This window comes from Amphimedon queenslandica, unplaced genomic scaffold, assembly GCF_000090795.2.
Source record: "Amphimedon queenslandica unplaced genomic scaffold, v1.1 AMPQUscaffold_13200, whole genome shotgun sequence".
NCBI classification, from domain to species: Eukaryota; Metazoa; Porifera; class Demospongiae; order Haplosclerida; family Niphatidae; genus Amphimedon; species Amphimedon queenslandica.
The window spans coordinates 48,091-65,513 of NW_003546564.1; the positions used below are offsets into that span (position 1 = coordinate 48,091).

The following is a 17,423-nucleotide window of genomic DNA, read 5'->3' on the forward strand; positions in this document are numbered from 1 at the left end:
GATACTTCTCTAACGTCCCTAACATTAGAGAACATGACATGATGCTGTCTCTTATCCAGTACCCTCCGTCCCTCGGGTAGGTTCGGGTTCATTCCAGGGTCCTCCATGAAATGCTCAATGAGGACGTTGAGACTCCTTAAGTAGGAGGCTTCCGATGTGAGTACCTCGTACATAGCCTAGGAAGGAAGAGAGTGAGTGAGGGGATGAAGTATGTTAGTTAATGATTACTTCTTGTAGCTTCCTGTCCTGATCTGATATCACTCCTAAAACGCCACTTCTGATCACCTAAGAATAAACAAAAGAAGAGATCAACTAACTTGTATTTCAATTATCTTGCATACTATTGTTATTATTATTATTATTATTATTATTATTATTTTCTTACCTCTGGTTGCTCACACCACAGTTTCCGATGATTGATTGACAGTTGGCGGGCAATCTCCAGCTGGTTGGACCCTTTACCAGCAGCAGGGACTGTCTGAGACTTATCGGAAGGAAATGAAAGATTAGTGCTTGAGAAATCGGCATGATTGATATACTGATACAGTGGCTCTAAAATAAATAAATAAATAAAATTTTACACATGTGCACAAAAATTTTACCTTCTTCTGGGTCTTGTTTCGAAGATTCCTACAAAAATTCATAAATTAATAATTAATTATTTTAAAATTAATAATACATAATGACAGGTGCTTACTCTCTTGAGTGGCATAGTGAGATTTTTCGGTAACTGTGGCAAACCAACAGCTGCAAAAAAAGAAAGAAAAAGAAGAGAGAGAGAGGGGGGGGGGAAGAGAGAGAGAGTGAGAGAAAGAGAGAGGGAGATTAGAATCACAATATTCTTTATATCCACAAACTCATCTCACCATTTCTCAGTGAGAGGTCCTCTTCTTCCCCACTGGAGTAGCCAGGGTCAGTCAGTGAGGCTCGTGGTTGCTTCCTCTCATCCAGGGCATCCATCGAGGACGTCCTCTGGATGGAACTACGACGTTGAGGCTCATCCCCAGTTCCTGTAACGACAATGGATACTTTTTGTGACTTGCTGTCAGAGTTAGCTCTTCGAACGGAAACAGGCGAGACCCCTAGACTGTTGGTGACACAGATACTGGCACTGAACCGCCTTGGGTCCTCTGAGCTAGTTGTAGAACCAGATCCTATAGAAATATTATAATAAGCGTGTGCTAGTAATGTCACTATTAATAATAACGTCACTATTAATAGTAACATTAATATTAATAATAGGTGATACTATTAATAGTGACATTACAAAGATAACAATAGCATTATTATTAGTAGTAGTGTTACTATTAATAGTAACTAATAGTAGTGTTACTATTAATAGTAACTCACCTGATGAGCTGGTTCTCACAAGTCCAGCCCTAGCCTTTGGAGAATCATGACGGTAACTGTCAGAGACCTCATAATGCTGCTCTATTGTCTTGAATGAAGAGGAGGCGGAGCTTGAGCGGGAGCGAAAGGGGGAGGGGCCAATATTAATCTCCTCGTATATATTAATCCTATTTGTGGGCGGAGTGAAGCGTGACGGAAGAGTAGGGGATGTCCTTATAAGGGAGGCTGGTATCTCTTTCCTTTTAAGGAGAGGAGAGCAAGACGGGGGAGAAGGCATGTGAGAGAGTAGGCTCTTCCTTTTCGGAATTGGCTGAGTGGGAAGAGGAGGAGGGGCATCATCAAGAGATGGGAACGGCCCGACTGAAGTTGGAGTAGTTGGACCATCTCTTTCATCAACTGTAGTCAAAGCTACTGGTAAAGAAATAACCCTAGGGATGAGATTATCATCAGGAGCATAATTTCGAGGAGGCAAAGGAGGAGGAGTCTCAACATCGCTCGACTGGCTGGACTTTTTAATAGATGTATTTCCGATGGTAAAGGTTGGAGTTATGGACACGCCCTCATAGTGAGACTCGTTTGGCGATAAAGGAGCAGGAGAGGGCGGGCCGGTCTGAGAGGAGATGCTGGAAGAGCGATGAAGCGTGGGAACAAACTCCTCGTAGTTCTGAGCTTGATCTTTTGAATCGCTCAACTTTGGAGGCCGTGGGGGAGGTTTTTGACTTGGAGGTGTGGCCTTTTGAAGAGACGGTTTCTGTCCGACTGGAGTTGGCGGGGGAGCTCTTTGAGAGGGCAGAGTAGGAGGCGTGGCCTTTGGACTTATTGATTTGAAAGGAGGAGGAAGAGGAGGAGCTACAGAAGATTTGTTTGTTGGAGAAGAAACCTTTCGAACGACAGGAGGAGATTTGGGATCAGGAGGGGGAGAGAGGGTGGGAGGTTCAGGAGGAGGACGACGTGGGGTGGCCCTCCTTATTGAATGAGACTTTTCAAGAAGTTCCTTTGTTGCTGACTCCTCCCCTTCTTTATCTGATGGAGCCTCTGACTTCTTATCTGTAGTAGGCACGGCTTTCTTTTCAACAGGTGGAGATTTTTTGTCCGTAGAAAGTTTGGAAATGAGAGGGTTTTTACGCTCAACAATTGGAGGTTTCTTATCAATAGGAGTAAGCGGAGGTTTTTTATTTGATGGAGTGGGCGGAGCCTTCTCAGTTGGAGTGGGCGGTACCTTTTTATCGGCAGTTGGTAAAACCTTCTTTTCTACTGGTGTAGGCGGAGACTTTCTTTCGACAGGAACGGGTGGAGATTTTGAGCCTAAATTATCTTTTGAGTCATTAATTATCACTGGCAGCGATATAGAGTTTTTAGTTAAAGTGGGCGTGGTCGATTTATCACCAGGCCCAGTTCTACTTGAAAAGGACGGTCTAGTTCTTTTGACTCCACCCACTGCTCCTCCCCCTCCGTTAGGTTTCACTTTATTTCCTAATAACTGAATATCGTCAGTTCCTTTTAATTTTGCACCTGCCGAAGCTCCGCCCACATTTGATGATGCTACCGGAGATGACCTACCTGATGTGGGTGTGGTTTTAACTGCTGAAAGACGATTGGTCGAACTAGTCGTCGTGGTAGTCGGTCTCTTTATACCTCTGGGAGGAACGGGTCTAGCAGGTTTGTTAGCTCCGCCCGCTTGCTTTGAAGCTCCGCCCACAGAACCATCAGTTGATTTGGTCTCATCGGAATCATTGCTAGCAATTGATTTGGTATCAGACTTAGAATCAGCATCGTTACCTTTCAACGACTTCAAAGTATCATGTCCTTTACTAACAGTATTCGCAGTGCTAGTAGATGCTTTACTGGTACTTAGTTTATTGCCACTCCCACCAGAGGATCGGCCGCTGACCCCGCCCCCTTCATTATGAGAGGAGGAGGAGTCACCACTAGTACAATCAGTCGAGCTCTTTGCTCTGCCACCAGATGCTACTGAACTTAATCTACTATTAACTACCTTGGGAGGTTTATCACCTTTCTTCTCTCCATTACCATTGGCCCCTCCTTCAGTGGGTGTGGTCTTAATAGGTGTGGTCTTAGTAGGCGTGGCCCTAGGAGGAGACGGTTGTTTGTTTGTCATTCCAGGTGGTTTGGGTCTTGGATTCGGTTTTGCAGAGAGTGCTGATTTCGCTGGTGGGTGTGGTCTTGGAGGTGGGACTCTAGCAGACCCTGTCCCTTCATTATCAGGTTTTTTATTGGGTCCACCATCAAACTGGGATATCATCGCTAAGACTGAAGTTCTCTTTGATACAAAATTACCAGCTTTGACCGGGCGGGCACTCCCTTTAGCAGTGGGTGTGGCTTCAACTTTAGAAGGCGTGGCTTCGGCTTTGACGTCAGTCTGAGTCGCATCGACAGAAATAGCTTTACGAGAGAGCTTAGGGGAAGGGCGTGGTATGCTGGACGAGGACGGATCAGGAGGGGGACTTCCTTTTCTCCCTAGGCCCCTCTCTCCCTCGCTCATGTCAGAGGTTTCGCTTGAGAAAGGAGCGGTAGAAAGATCGGAGTCAAATTTCCTCCGACCTCCTCCGGCCCCGGTCCCCTTTTGACTGGAGAGGGACAGGGCTGAAGTTGACGTCATCTCAGTGTCGCTAGTCTGAGACTCATTATTGGACTCTTTGTCGAAAACCCTCGCCCCGCCCACCTGTCTCTTCCCGCCCAAATTTGGGCGTGTTTTGGTGACGGAATTAGCTCCAATTTGAGTACCTCTACCAGTTGTAGGCGTGGCCTTAGAAGCGACGGAAGAGGGAGGTCTATTAGTATAAGTTGTGGGAGAGGATCTAGATACGCTAGGGGGTGTGGTCTTGTGAACTATACGAGCAGACATTTCAGCTGTCTCCTCTTCCTCTTCTTCGACAACTAGCTTATGAATGGGTGTGGCTAGGTTGCCGTTAGGAACAAGCTCCACCTCTTCTACGACGCCGAGTTCGTTATCGTCAGTCTCGCTCGAGCCGGGACCTAATTATATATAAATATACATGTAAACATGTAATTATATTTATTTACACGTTAATTAATTAGAAGTCAATTATAAGGACGTAAGAGTTTGCACAACAAATGATTAAGAGATAATAATTGGATACAAAATAATACCCCACCACACAAAAGTGCTCATACCAGCTCCATAAGAACTAATAAAGTTATACTATGTCATGTACGCAAAATGTAATACTAAAAATGCAGTGCTTGTAGCAATACGGTCACTTCAAGGGGGAAAAGTCTAAAATGGGTGGAGGGGGAAATGTGCCCCCCTCTGTCCCTTGGATGTGATAATTTTGAAAGTGATGGACTTGGCAAGTCAACAATAAACAGAAGCTGATAATTATGAAATAACAAGAAATAACATTATTGGACTATAGGATAGACAACATTGGACAAGGCTAGGGCTAACATGATAATATGATAAAAGAAAAGAAGATATGACTAATTTATTACACAAGAACTTGAGAAGTAAGGAAGAGATGAGGCAAGATTTAGGGAGATATATTGCTAAGATCATGTACATGTAGTTGAGAAATACATGTGTGCATTTATTTACTACAAATGTACAATAGTAGTCTGTTCCCCACACCTGTAGTTGTGGGCTGTTGCTATACACAATATGAGAATGAAATCATTCCCACACAGTTAATGAGGTCATACCAACTTATACTATACTTTACAACAACAAGAGACAGAGAGTGGGAAGACATTTATAAACAAAGAGAGAGAGTGCTACACTCTTCTATTGTACACTATATTGAGTGAGGGTGGAGTGAGAGCATGTTGAGTGATATTAATGGCATGTTATTGTTTGTGTGTGTGTGGTATGTGAGCCTGTACCAGGTGTTGTAGTGGTCTCCTGTGTACTAATATCAGCAGAGGCAGGCACTGATGGCTTTGACTGTCTCTTATGTCTGGGCTTTGTACGGCCTTTCCTTGATGCAGTGGTCCTTCTCCTAGCAGGGAAGAGAGAGAAAAATAAATAAAAAAGTAATAGATGAATTGAAGTGAATGAGGAAAAAGAGACAGTGAAGATTGATAAAAGAAAGATATAAAGGATATATTAGTAGAGTAATATAATACAATACCTTGCTGATAGGGGAGTATTGGAAGGACTGGAGGGAGGACTAACAGCTGTTGATAAGATAGGAGCTATCCCTATACACAAGAGGGAGAGAAGGAGTAGTAATACAACAACGCAGTGTAGCAAATTATCAAACTATAAATCAGACTATATGAGTGCAAGGTTACAGCAAACAGAGAGAGGGGGGGGAGAATAAGGAACAGCAAGCACTAAACACCTAGTCCTCAAAGAGTGACACAAACGGTTAGAAGACTAATAATTATAAACTACGAACAGTGAGAATACACTAACACTAGCTCACTGAGAGAAAGAAGGGGAAACACATACAAGTCTTTTTTCAGCCACAATGACACAAACTTGTGCATGCAGGCATGGATCATACAGTATAATACAATAGAATATGATGGGGCCTTATGGGCATAAAAATCATTTCATATATTAGAATTAACAGTTAGAGTATGAACAAGTATTGAACAGGCATGCTACATAACCGCTTGTAGGCTAACAGTAACCTCAATACACCATCCACTTACTCCAATGAATACTACACTCATATCTACATAAAATGGACTGCATTCAAAATATAGCAGCTGGACTATACTTGCAGAGAGATGGGAGAGACTTTAGATAGAACAAAGGAACAGGTACATGTACATTTATTGTATTGTACTACATAAAGATTGTATATTTATTGTAGAGATATGGTACCTTTAACAGTCTTAATGATAGAGGACATCTTTAGAAAGGAAAAGAGACATAGGATATAGAAAGTACAAGCAAACTATTGATGGTTTGATATACAGAGAGAAACTAGTTAATGGCAACATCCTGCATGGGTCACAGCCTATAATAACATGCCTAGACATGGCTGCATGTATAGTTTACAGGGTTATACAGAGGGTTTACTGAGGATTACTAGAGTATACAGATAAACACAAAAGCCATACAAAGGAACTTGGCATCAGATTGAGTGATAGAGAGAGAGAGGAAACCACTCAACCACGTACTATAATACATACACGTATAAACATTGTATTACAAGTAAGAACAAGCATACACAATACCAACTTCTTAATATCATAATAGGTCTACATCTACATGTACTATGCTGTATAATACCACACAGATAATTGAAGTTTTGTCTACAAACTTTGTTGCCAGTGATGTCTATATAAGTGAGGATTATTACTCCAATTAAAACTAAAGGAGTTGAGAAGAATCTACTCCTGGGCTACACAAAACTGATTCACTCCATATTTAAGTACACTAAGCAGTACAAGTACTTATTAACAAGCTACTAGTAGGACTTCTTACCTTAAAAGAAGAGAGAGAGGGGGATGAGAGAGAGAGAGAGGTGACAGTAAGCTAGTCACTACTCCTATAAGGCAGACTAATCTCTAGCCAAACTGCCCACACACACAACTGGAGAGTAAGAGGAAGGAAGAGGATAAACTGCTTATTGTCTGACAAGTGTACAGCAACACAACAGAGCTTGAATCATACAGCAGCAGTTATATATGAAAGGGTTTAGCTTACACTTAAAGGAGTACTGTTAACACTTTGTCTTTCCCTTGTCCTCTATCACACTCTATGGAGCACACTGGTTGGCCTGGCCATAGTATAGTAGGTGTGGTTAGCTTATAATTATTATTCATGAACACCTGTATATCATAATTCTGTACATGTATAAATATGGATACAACCAACTGCTTTGATAGCCACAAGAAGAAAAACACTTCAAAGAATAACAAGCCTCGCCATTTAAAAAAACAGATCCAGCTTTCAAAATTGTATTTCTTAATAATAAATGCATAATAAATGTGCTTGCAGATAGATAATGTATGATACTTTATGTACTACAGTGCTGTTGCATTTACTAACAAAAACTAACAAAAGGGTGGAACCCGGATCATATGAAGGTGGATACCAGAATAACATGAAGAAATGCAGACACACCCTGACTCCTATTAACAAGCAAATTAGCAACAACATCAGAAACATGCGTCACATTGCACAAAAACTAATCATTCTAAATAATCCATAACATTTCTTGTTTAATAACAACAATAATAATAATGTTACCTGGCTGGCGTTTCTTCCGACGTCGCCCACTTCCCCCGGGATCATTTCCTTCGACAAACCCGTCGTCACTCCGTCCCTCCTCATCTCCTGTTTCGTCCGCTTGAGCCATGTCACCCTCGCTGGTCACCATTCCTTGAGGTGGGCGGGGCTTTATTGGTATCCGCCTCTTTCGTGGGAGGGGAGCCGGTGGGCGTGGGGTCTTGACTTTATTTGCTCCTCTAAAAGTATACAAAAATACACAATAAAAGAAATACTACAAAAAAGCTGCTAATGGCACAAGAATTTGCACTTGGAATTGGCTCAAACTTGGCGTCAATATTCATGTAAATTATTTTTTTTAATCTGTAGTTGTGTATACATGTACATATAGTACAAGTTTTTTTATATTTCAAATGCTTGCAACTCAAAAATTTGTGAGCCCAAGCTTTCTGCAGAACATTCTAAAGTACTACTCATCCACATAATTATTGACATTTGTCTTAAATTACTTCCCAGGGCAACTATAACTCCTTTAGTGATCAAGCTAAAAGAACATTCCCTTCATTATGACTATACCCTCTACATGATTACCTTCAGTACATGGTAACCTTTGATACCTCATTAACCTTGTGAAATCATGCAAGTACAAGTAAGTGAACTTACTATAAAAATAATATTAAAGAATAACAATAATCCTTAATAATAGTAAATTAGTAGCATGCAAATGAAAAATCAATAAAAATAGTAATAAATAATAATAATAATGATGATGATGATGATGAGATATGCATTGCACATGTAATAATAGTGCTCAGTAATAAGGACAATAAGGATTTAATTTTCTACAGATATTTAGGATCATTATAAGTTTATAACTAACAGTATATGAATTATAATACAACAACATTAAGAAGTGTTGTGTGTGTGGCTCAAACTAACCTCGGTAATGGTTGAGGTGGTCTTTGTCTAATGATGGGGGCACGGGATCCTTTAAACCTCGTGAGGTTCCTCTTCCTCTTTCCTGTCTCATCACCCAATCCTAAAAATATCGGCCAGTTCTCGTATGAATGAACCCCACCCACGGCACGAGACGAGCTTATGAACACCGTCTCAGTTTGGTAGCGAGTATCAGTGACACGCCCTCCATTCTGAAGGGCCTGGTCGTCATGATACCCACCAGCATCTGTTGTAGTGGTGGACTCTCCGGGGAGAGTCTCTTGATCTTCGGTGGTGCTGTCCTCAATTGGGAGGTATTCAATGTGTTCATAATTTACTGGATCGTCCACAGCAAAATTGAGTTGGTCACCCAATTCAAAATTAACAGACTCTTCGTTGTAGTCATTGACCGGGTCATCTTCGAGATCTAGCCCTTCAAAATTTCTTAGATCATCAGATTCAAAATTGTCTTCCTCCTCCTCCTCCTCTTCTTCTTCTAGTTGCTCATCTCTAGTCGATAAATTGTCATCTTTTAATTTAAAATTAGAAACATCATCAGGTGGATTATTTTCAGAGGAAGGAAGGTGTGGTAGGTCAGAGACTGGAGTTAGATCAGCCATGATAGTTTGAAAAGGGGAACCTGAAGAACGAGTACATGTAAATATATATATAAATATATGTGTTTAATTCCTGTCACTTTGTTTACTGGTAATTGTTAGCCACGCCCAAACACACTCACTACTTCTCACCTATCTCTTGGAGGAAACTGTTGTAGTCTATACTCTATAGAGAAGCCATCAGTGAGGAGAGAGGAGGAGAGGAGAGAGGCTAAGATTGAGATTAGATTGGAGTATGTGTGAGTCGTCAGCGAAATACCTCTTGATTCACTCCCACGTGGTGTTGAATATTAATGAGCTTTCATGAATATTCATTAGTCATTCATGACACACGTGTTTCACATAAACGGAGAGAAAAAACGGATATGACCCTTACCGTATTGTGACCCCGCCCCTTCAAAGGAGAAGGAGGGGCTACACGTTTTGCAGCAGCTGGAAAGAAAAGAACTAAAGAAATGAGCACAGAGGCAAGAGGTAAACCGCATAATAGCTTATTCAAAATATTTAGGATCTTTATTCTTGCAGTTCCAGACTCCTCAGTGCTGGACGATTCTCTGGAAGAATCAGGAGCTTCTCCAATCATTCCAATCATTAAATATTCGCCTATAAGATTAACCCCAGCTGCTGCTGCCTGTAATATTTCATTAAGCTACGAGGAGGACATTCAAAAGAACGACACCATAACAAAAACTCACAAAAAAGATATCGTCACAGAATCTCCAGTCTCGTCTCCTCCTCCTTCTCTCTCCCCAAAACTCAAAATTGTTCCTTGTTTTGGAAAGAAAGGAAAAGGAACAACCACATCAGCAAAGAAACGACCTCCGCTGAAAGCAAAATCTCCCCCGCCTCCTCCTCCTCCATCTTGCTCCTCTTCACAAGAAGAAACCTCAAACGGAGTCAAGTCATTATCAGTGCAAAGTGACAATATGTCAGCTAGAGAGGGTTCTCCATCCCAACCTTTAAAACCTGGAGACGACGCCTCAGTTGAAGCAAGAGCGCCACCTACCATACCTACAATTAGTGAAGTATTGGAGGAAACTGATTCTACTGCTAAGGTAAGGAAAGGTAGGAAGAAAATGGCTGAGTTTAAGGAGAAGGGAGTGTCTTTGAAAATAAAGGATACAAAAAATGCCAACAAAATTGGAAAAGTTGCTAAAAAGGTTGAGAAAATTATCAAAGAAGTGGAGAAAGATGGAGCAGCTGGAAGAAATAAGAACAGTGCTACTAGCAAGAAGAAAGGAGCTCAAAAAGCAAAGAAGATTTCAGGAACTGATAAAGCTACAGAAGAAAAGACTCTAAAAGTAACAGAAACCCCTCTCCAAGAAATGAACAATGAAGAACAAAATGAAGAAGAGAAAGAAAGAGCTAAAAGAGAGTTGGAAGAATTTCTAAAGGAAGAAGAGAAACTAGATCAGAAGATACAAGCAGAGAGAAAGCGACTGAGCCAGACAAACAATTCCATCAAATCAAAGACGTCAAAGAAGTGCACTGTGTCAACTAAAACTGAATCAATAATCAGTACAAGTCCTGATCAGCTTAACACTACACCTCCTTTTTACATGACGCAAAGTCAGCCATCTTCTGAGTCATACTCAAGTGAAGAATTTCTACCATCTCCCAAGAGCAAGCAAAATGATGAGAGTGCCTCACCACCCAGTAACAAAGAGAAGGAAAATGATGGGATATGGGTACAGTGTGATAATCCTGATTGTTTGAAGTGGAGGTTCTTGATTAACGTCAAAGATCCAATGGACTTACCTGACAAATGGTATTGTGATATGAATAAAGGTTTGCAAATGCACATATTAACTACGATTAGCCTAAACATATTACTTCAATAAAGTTAAATCAACTTAAATGTACTATTAGTAATATTATTTATGACATAATAACCTTGTTCTGCATAATTACAATTTCTTTAATTTAAGATTTTGATATACATCTACCTTTCATTCATTTATATTACTGTAGACTCCAAGTACAACAGCTGCATTATAGAAGAGGAGAAGTGGTCAAGTTTAGATACTGATGAGGTCTATGTGTACTCTCCTTACACACCTGGATCACTCCTTCTTGCAAAACTCGAAGGATATCCATGGTAGGAAGTTCTAAAAATTAATTATCATGGTTTTTGGGCCAATTTTTAGCAACTTTAAAAATTTGCAAAAAAATCTAATTTTGATTGGAACCAGTTTAAACTTTCTACACAACATAAAAACATGTATATGTATCAGAAAAAATTATACAAATGGAGAATTCTCTCCTAGTCATTTTTGGCATAATTTGGCCAAAGACCCTGTACTATAGTGCAAAACCTGATTTCTTTAAAATTGAATTTTGACAAAAATCAGCTAATTTTTTACGAAAGAAGTGTAATAAAATGAAAAATTGCCTCCAGCCATTTTATAACTCTTTATAATTAGGTGGCCTGGTATAATAGAAGCTGATCCTGACACTGATACCTACTATGAAGCAAAGAATGAAAAAGGCGGAAAACCTTCACCAGCTACACCTGTAAGTTATAAGCCTCACATTCACAGACTATGTGTATTATTCATTCAATCATAGAAGAAGTATCATGTTGTCTTTATTGATACACCAGTATCAAGGAGTTGGATCCATGCACTAAACACTGCTCCATTTACTTGTACCACTACTTTAAAGGACTGTGGATCAAATGTTAGTGAGAACTGAGAAAGGATAAAACATAATACATTATATATACATGTAGCTAGCTTATTTGTATTTATACATGCATAAATATGCTGTATCTTACAGATTCTGTTGAAGTATCAAGCTAGTCTTTCTACAGCAATGTCGTAGGCAAAATCTGCTTTGAGTCTACCACTAAATGTAGTACATTAATAATGATAATAATAATAGTTATCTGTTTGTATGTAGGAGAGATTGTCTCAGTGGGGTTTCATGTCCCGATATAATAAAGGTCGTAAGAGAAAAGGCAGCTCAAATCAAGGCAAGTATATAAAAGATTGGATTCTATGTATAGTTACTTAACTTACATTGTACCATAGGAGGAAAGCCTTCAAAAAGACCAACTGCTAAACTGTCTAAGAAAAACGATGAAATAGCTCCATGAAGAACACATCTTGTATACATTATTCACCCAGCATTAATCACTTATAACTATATCAGAATTAATCACTTCATATTAGATCTATTATAGCTGGTCTATTATTGTTATTGTATTTATTCAGCATGATCACTATTGTATAGCACTATTATAGCACTACACATCAGTACTAGACTACTCACCATAATGAGTTAACACATTGGCATCAGTGCACATACTCTTACCATAATTTAATTTTATAGTAGATCTAGGGTGGTCTGGTATTTTCATAGATGTGGGAGGATTTAAGGGAATTTTGCTGTAAGTTTTGCTCCAACTTTTCAGTGAAGACCATGAAAATCATCATTTTATATACTTTGGGTCTCATATCTCTAGCATTGAGTTGTAGTAAGTGGCTTTATCTTATTTAAAAAGTAGATCTAAATGATGGTTATAAATTTTAGATATTCTAGATCTAGAACTAGTAAGTCTGAAAACTATGATGGGTCTGAAGGCCACATCCAGAACTGTTCCAGTTAATACTTTAGTGACCTTTAATTGCTCCACTAGCAATTGTGTGCATGTAGCAATGTATATGTCTACCATACAGAAAAATGAGACCAAGTCACTTAAATGTGATGCTATTGACATGGATGGCACATTGATTTGCCACAATATCACTATCACAGAGCCTGTTAAAGTAAGATGTGTTGGTACACAATCAAGTGGGAACTACTCATGCGAGCCATGCCATTCATGGGGCAGTATTTTGATTGGAATTGGTAATGCTACTATTAAAAATAATTGTGTAATTTTAGTAATTAATATTTTTGTTTTACAGAAGAATCAACTACTGTGCCATGTATTAATAAAAGCTTGCCCTGTAATTGTAGCTCTTCAACAAAACCTACTAGTCAGGAAAATGAAGCCCCAAAATGTACAGGTATTTCTATATAGCACAAGTGTTTTTAATATCATTATTAAAATTTATTTTACTCATGCATTAATATAGATCTAATCACTAGCATTGCTATTTTTTAATCATTTTTGTTGGTGCTAATGCAGGCCTTGGTAGTTTAACAGGAATTCTATTTTTGGCTCTGGTTATCATATTCATTTTTTGTTGCTGCTACAAATGTTTGAAACGGCATATGTGCATTATATGTAGCAAGTTCATTAGGTGTAGATTACCACAGGCTAAATGCTGCAAAACCTAATTGATTTTTTTTCATGACATAGACTTAGTAATAATTATGTATATCTAGTAAGTTGTGTTAAAATATTTTGCTTTTTTAAACAAATCTTTAACAATAATGCAAGTTATACAACAACAAAGAACAAAATCAATCAAAAGAATGATAAAAAATCAAGCAAAAATAAGAATAATCATCTGTAAAGAAATAACAATTATTTAGTTTTTTCATACACTATTATGTCAACTTGTTCATAAATAGCATTAGTCTGTAGTGCCATTGAAATACTCTCATAAGCAATGTTAGACTGCATCATACCACTAGCTTTACCAGGTAAACTTATACCATATGCTTCATTGCTTTGTATTGCTGCATCTTCTGATAGACCTGTTGGTAAATAAAAGCAGAGCTAATCTCTGATAAAAGCAAGAGTAGATCTACTCTGAATAAAAGTAATATGCATTATTATTGCTATGTTGTACTTGTACCAATATCATACCTTTCTTTTTTACAATTAGGCAAACACCCAACAATAGCACCATTATTATTATTATTATCAATACTGGTAGTATGCTGGCCAGTGATATTATCAAAACTGGTGCATTATTTGTTGCAACAGGTACAAAATCATCATAATTTGAGGAATTGGCATAACGTAAGGAAGTAACATAGCCTGAGGAAGTAGCATAACTTGAAGGAGTAACATAATCTGAGCTACAAGTAGCATAACTTGAGGATATATCATAACTTGAGAAAGTGACATAGCTTGAGGAATAAGGTATACTGTTAATTACATCAGGGGAGGCAATATTGACCACATAACTCTCTATATCTATAAAAAAATTTGACACATAAACACAATTAAGTAAATACTCAGTTAAAAATTACCATATATTGTAGTGGATATAAATATTGCACTGCTAGTAATGCCGGCATCAGTAATAATAGTGTTATTAATAATTATTATTGATGACATATTGATGGCTGTGTTATTGAATCTTCCCTCTTGATAACTCAATGTATCCAATATTGATACACTGTACATTCCATTAGGCAATGTATTAATACAACCAATGGCAACTGTATCCATCAGTGGCTTTATTATTTCATAATATACAATTGTTGCTGAAATCGGTCCTTCATTGTTATTAATGAGTTGAAATGCTGCATAACAACCTGTTGATTGGGAATTATTTCTAAAATTACACTGGACGCAAACGGTTGAGTCATTAGATGACAATATAGTAGCAGAAATGACATGATATGTATCTACATGTATGTGAAAAAATAGACTATATCATATCAAACAAGCATACTTACTGAATTTGAAAGTGAAATTATTAGAGCCGATATTATTGATAGTATAAAGGGACATTTCAACACTGTATGTAGTTCCATATTCCAAAACTTTACTTATGTTAATGGTAACATTAGCATCATTAATATCTGCAGTAATAATACTGGTGCAAATAGTAGTAGGAGATACCAATGAACAGTTGTATTTTTCATTATTTATGTGCAATAAAACCAATTGTGGTACTGTTCCAATACAGTACTTGTTGTACTATAAAATAGAAAAAGTATTATGATGTCTAGATCATTAGCTGCAATTATTTTTTAACAGAGATATAGACCTATTTACCTGAAAGTCAATGAAAGCTTCTAGAGTTCCCTCAACAAGGTGTGGTGTTGTAATGACTGGAACTAAAATTGCCAAAAATTATAAATACATCAGTACTATTAGATACTATTAATTTTACCTTGATATAATATGATGCCTGATACCATGGTAGTATTGCCCTTACCAACAATATTCCATGGTGTTATGCTAATGTTATAAGTAGAGCAAAACTCATTAAGATATAACTTGTACTGTGTATCAGTAATATTAACTGATACATCAGTTGGTGATATTACTATATTATAATATAATATTGGCACCCCTGTTAGTGTATCTGGTGCTTCATATTTAAGTAATAATGTTGTGCTATTGATTTGTGTCACTGTAGCAGTAACCTTTGATAGCAAACCTAAGTAAAAATAAAGTCCTACTTTAATCATTTTCATCATACCTTGCACCAACAATTTTACTATTGGACTTTCAAAATATTCCCAATTACGATTAACAACGCACTGTATTGTTGATTCATTCCATTGAACAGTTGCAGGAACTGATACATTATACTGCTTACTACCATTGGGAAAAATGTATGGTCCATTTGGAAAAACACCTTTCTCTTGGATGTCCTGAAATTCTGCAGATCTACCATTAACAAGCCAATATTGCCCAATACAATCATGACACACACAGGTAAACACTGCAGTGGAGCCAAGACTTGCATTAATTGGTAAAGGTGGAGCAAGAATAGCTATAGAAGAATAGATCTAATTTGCATAAAATCTAACTATATGCTTACCCTTTACAGAGCATGCTAAAGATACCATTAGAAACAATACTTGCAGCATCTTGACTGCTCGGATATGACAACAATGATGCGGTTTTGCTGTTTAAATACAACTGACCACAACAATAGCTCCAGCCCTTCCCTTTCCTCCTCCTTCTCCCGACTATGTTGTGGCTGCATGCAACTCTTCTACTTTTCCTTCTGACAGTGACATTCATCAGTTCTGCTGCAGCCCAGACTGATTGCTCCAGGAATTATGAAGAGCCTTGCCAGTCATATCCTGGAGGTAAGAATATGAACTGTGAGGATTACTAATTATTTTAATATTAAAATAGATATTCAAGATGGAGATGCAGTCTGCACAGCTATTTCACAAAGTTACAAAAAGAGCTTTAATCAGTAATGAATCTAAAATCAGCTCAAACTTGAAGAACATGTATATGTATCAGAAAAAATCATGTAATAAAAATGAATTCTTTCCCAGTCATTTTTGGCGATTTGACCAAAGACTCTGCCTGTACTTAGTCTGGCTAACCTGTACTATACTATAGTGTATGGTTTTTGGTCTAATTTATTGAGCAACTTCAAAAATTGAATTTTGAGTTCATTTTAAAATAACATGATTACATGAATAGAAAGAAATGTAATAAAATAAAAAGGTTCCCTCTGACTCCCAGCCATTTTATAACTCTTAATAATTAGGTGGCCTGGTATAATAGAAGCTGATCCTGACACTGATACCTACTATAAAGCAAAGAATGAAAAAGGCGGAAAACCTTCACCAGCTACACCTGTAAGTTATAAGCCTCACATTCACAGACTGTATTCATTTAATCATAGGAGAAGTATCAATCATGTTGTCTTTATTGATACACCAGTATCAAGGAGTTGGATTCATGCACTAAACACTGCTCCATTTACTTGTAGTACCACTTTAAAGGACTGTGGATCAAATGTTAGTGAGAACTGAGAAAGGATAAAACATAATACAGTGCATATACATGTAGCTAGCTTATTTGCATTTATACATGCATAAATATGCTGTATCTTACAGATTCCATTGAAGTATCAAGCTGGTCTTTCTACAGCAATGTCGCAGGCAAAAGCTACCACTAAATGTAATGATACATTAATAATGATAATAATAATAGTTAGTTATTTGTTGGTATGTAGGAGAGATTGTCTCAGTGGGGTTTCATGTCCCGATATAATAAAGGTCGTAAGAGAAAAGACAGCTCAAAGCAAGGCAAGTATATAGAAGATTGGATTTTATGTATGTATGGTTACTTAACTTACATTGTACTATAGGAGGAAAGCCTTCAAAAAGACCAACTGCTAAACTGTCTAAGAAAAACGATGAAATAGCTCCATGAAGAACACATTATAGCTGGTCTATTATTGTTATTGTATTTATTTAGTATGACCATTAATTTACTATTGCAGTACTATATTTAATAATTTTTAATAACTGACCATATAAAAATCTCCACCCATTATTCTGGAATATTGTGTAAACTGTTCATATGCATCTATAGACCCATGCCCATATCCCTAGGCTATTTATCGCGATCACTATCTAATTGCACCGCATATTCTATCATAGAACCGCCCACACTGGACGGCAAGCTACCTGGCAATGTATGTGCTGAATGCTGATCTCAAGCTTTCCAGCTTTCAAACTGAAGA

General features: G+C 38.0%; 5 protein-coding genes across 8 annotated transcripts in view; 3 read left to right on the forward strand and 2 right to left on the reverse strand.

The window, feature by feature from the left end:
* Positions 1-9,341, reverse strand: part of LOC100631958 (rho guanine nucleotide exchange factor 5-like) — a 12,701-nt gene extending 3,360 nt beyond the window's left edge. Inside the window, 12 exon segments of the mRNA XM_011407616.2 lie at positions 1-176; positions 229-285; positions 386-552; positions 603-630; positions 698-747; positions 867-1,154; positions 1,351-4,347; positions 5,212-5,327; positions 5,460-5,529; positions 7,538-7,755; positions 8,456-9,092; positions 9,202-9,341. The exon segment at positions 1-176 is cut by the window's left edge and continues 4 nt beyond it. Of these exon segments, the coding sequence (XP_011405918.2) occupies positions 1-176; positions 229-285; positions 386-552; positions 603-630; positions 698-747; positions 867-1,154; positions 1,351-4,347; positions 5,212-5,327; positions 5,460-5,529; positions 7,538-7,755; positions 8,456-9,072 (4,784 nt within the window). The 5' untranslated portion in view covers positions 9,073-9,092; positions 9,202-9,341.
* A 122-nt stretch (positions 9,342-9,463) lies between these two features.
* On the forward strand, positions 9,464-12,300 carry LOC100632084 (zinc finger CW-type PWWP domain protein 1-like). The gene is made up of 8 exons (XM_020000318.1): positions 9,464-9,543; positions 9,595-10,857; positions 11,041-11,167; positions 11,493-11,583; positions 11,638-11,748; positions 11,848-11,922; positions 11,971-12,047; positions 12,102-12,300. The coding sequence occupies exons 1-6, from the start codon at positions 9,525-9,527 to the stop codon at positions 11,890-11,892; spliced, it is 1,656 nt and encodes a 551-aa protein (XP_019855877.1). The 5' UTR covers positions 9,464-9,524; the 3' UTR covers positions 11,893-11,922; positions 11,971-12,047; positions 12,102-12,300.
* Positions 12,301-12,423: 123 nt separating this feature from the next.
* LOC109584546 (uncharacterized) lies at positions 12,424-13,203 on the forward strand. The gene is made up of 3 exons (XM_020000321.1): positions 12,424-12,547; positions 12,604-12,921; positions 12,981-13,203. The coding sequence occupies exons 1-3, from the start codon at positions 12,433-12,435 to the stop codon at positions 13,094-13,096; spliced, it is 549 nt and encodes a 182-aa protein (XP_019855880.1). The 5' UTR covers positions 12,424-12,432; the 3' UTR covers positions 13,097-13,203.
* LOC109584545 (uncharacterized) lies at positions 13,198-15,850 on the reverse strand. Of its 2 annotated transcripts, XM_020000320.1 has the most exons (8): positions 15,750-15,850; positions 15,405-15,701; positions 15,093-15,362; positions 14,975-15,036; positions 14,653-14,896; positions 14,221-14,601; positions 13,832-14,164; positions 13,198-13,719 (listed from the first exon to the last, which is right to left on the reverse strand). In XM_020000320.1, exons 1-8 carry the CDS (start codon positions 15,796-15,798, stop codon positions 13,547-13,549), a joined length of 1,809 nt encoding a protein of 602 aa, XP_019855879.1. In that variant the 5' UTR covers positions 15,799-15,850; the 3' UTR covers positions 13,198-13,546. The 2 variants fall into 2 exon arrangements, with proteins under 2 accessions (XP_019855879.1, XP_019855878.1); XM_020000319.1 differs by having other exon boundaries at positions 15,093-15,701.
* Positions 15,845-16,984, forward strand: LOC109584547 (uncharacterized). Of its 3 annotated transcripts, XM_020000322.1 has the most exons (5): positions 15,845-16,023; positions 16,073-16,136; positions 16,440-16,692; positions 16,792-16,855; positions 16,911-16,984. In XM_020000322.1, coding segments are annotated over exons 1-5 (504 nt in total). In that variant the 5' UTR covers positions 15,845-15,902; the 3' UTR covers positions 16,913-16,984. The 3 variants fall into 3 exon arrangements, 2 of the variants coding, with proteins under 2 accessions (XP_019855881.1, XP_019855883.1); XM_020000324.1 differs by lacking the exons at positions 16,792-16,855; positions 16,911-16,984 and having other exon boundaries at positions 16,440-16,530; positions 16,578-16,614; XR_002186064.1 differs by lacking the exons at positions 15,845-16,023; positions 16,073-16,136 and having other exon boundaries at positions 16,388-16,530; positions 16,578-16,692.
* Positions 16,985-17,423: the final 439 nt, after the last annotated feature.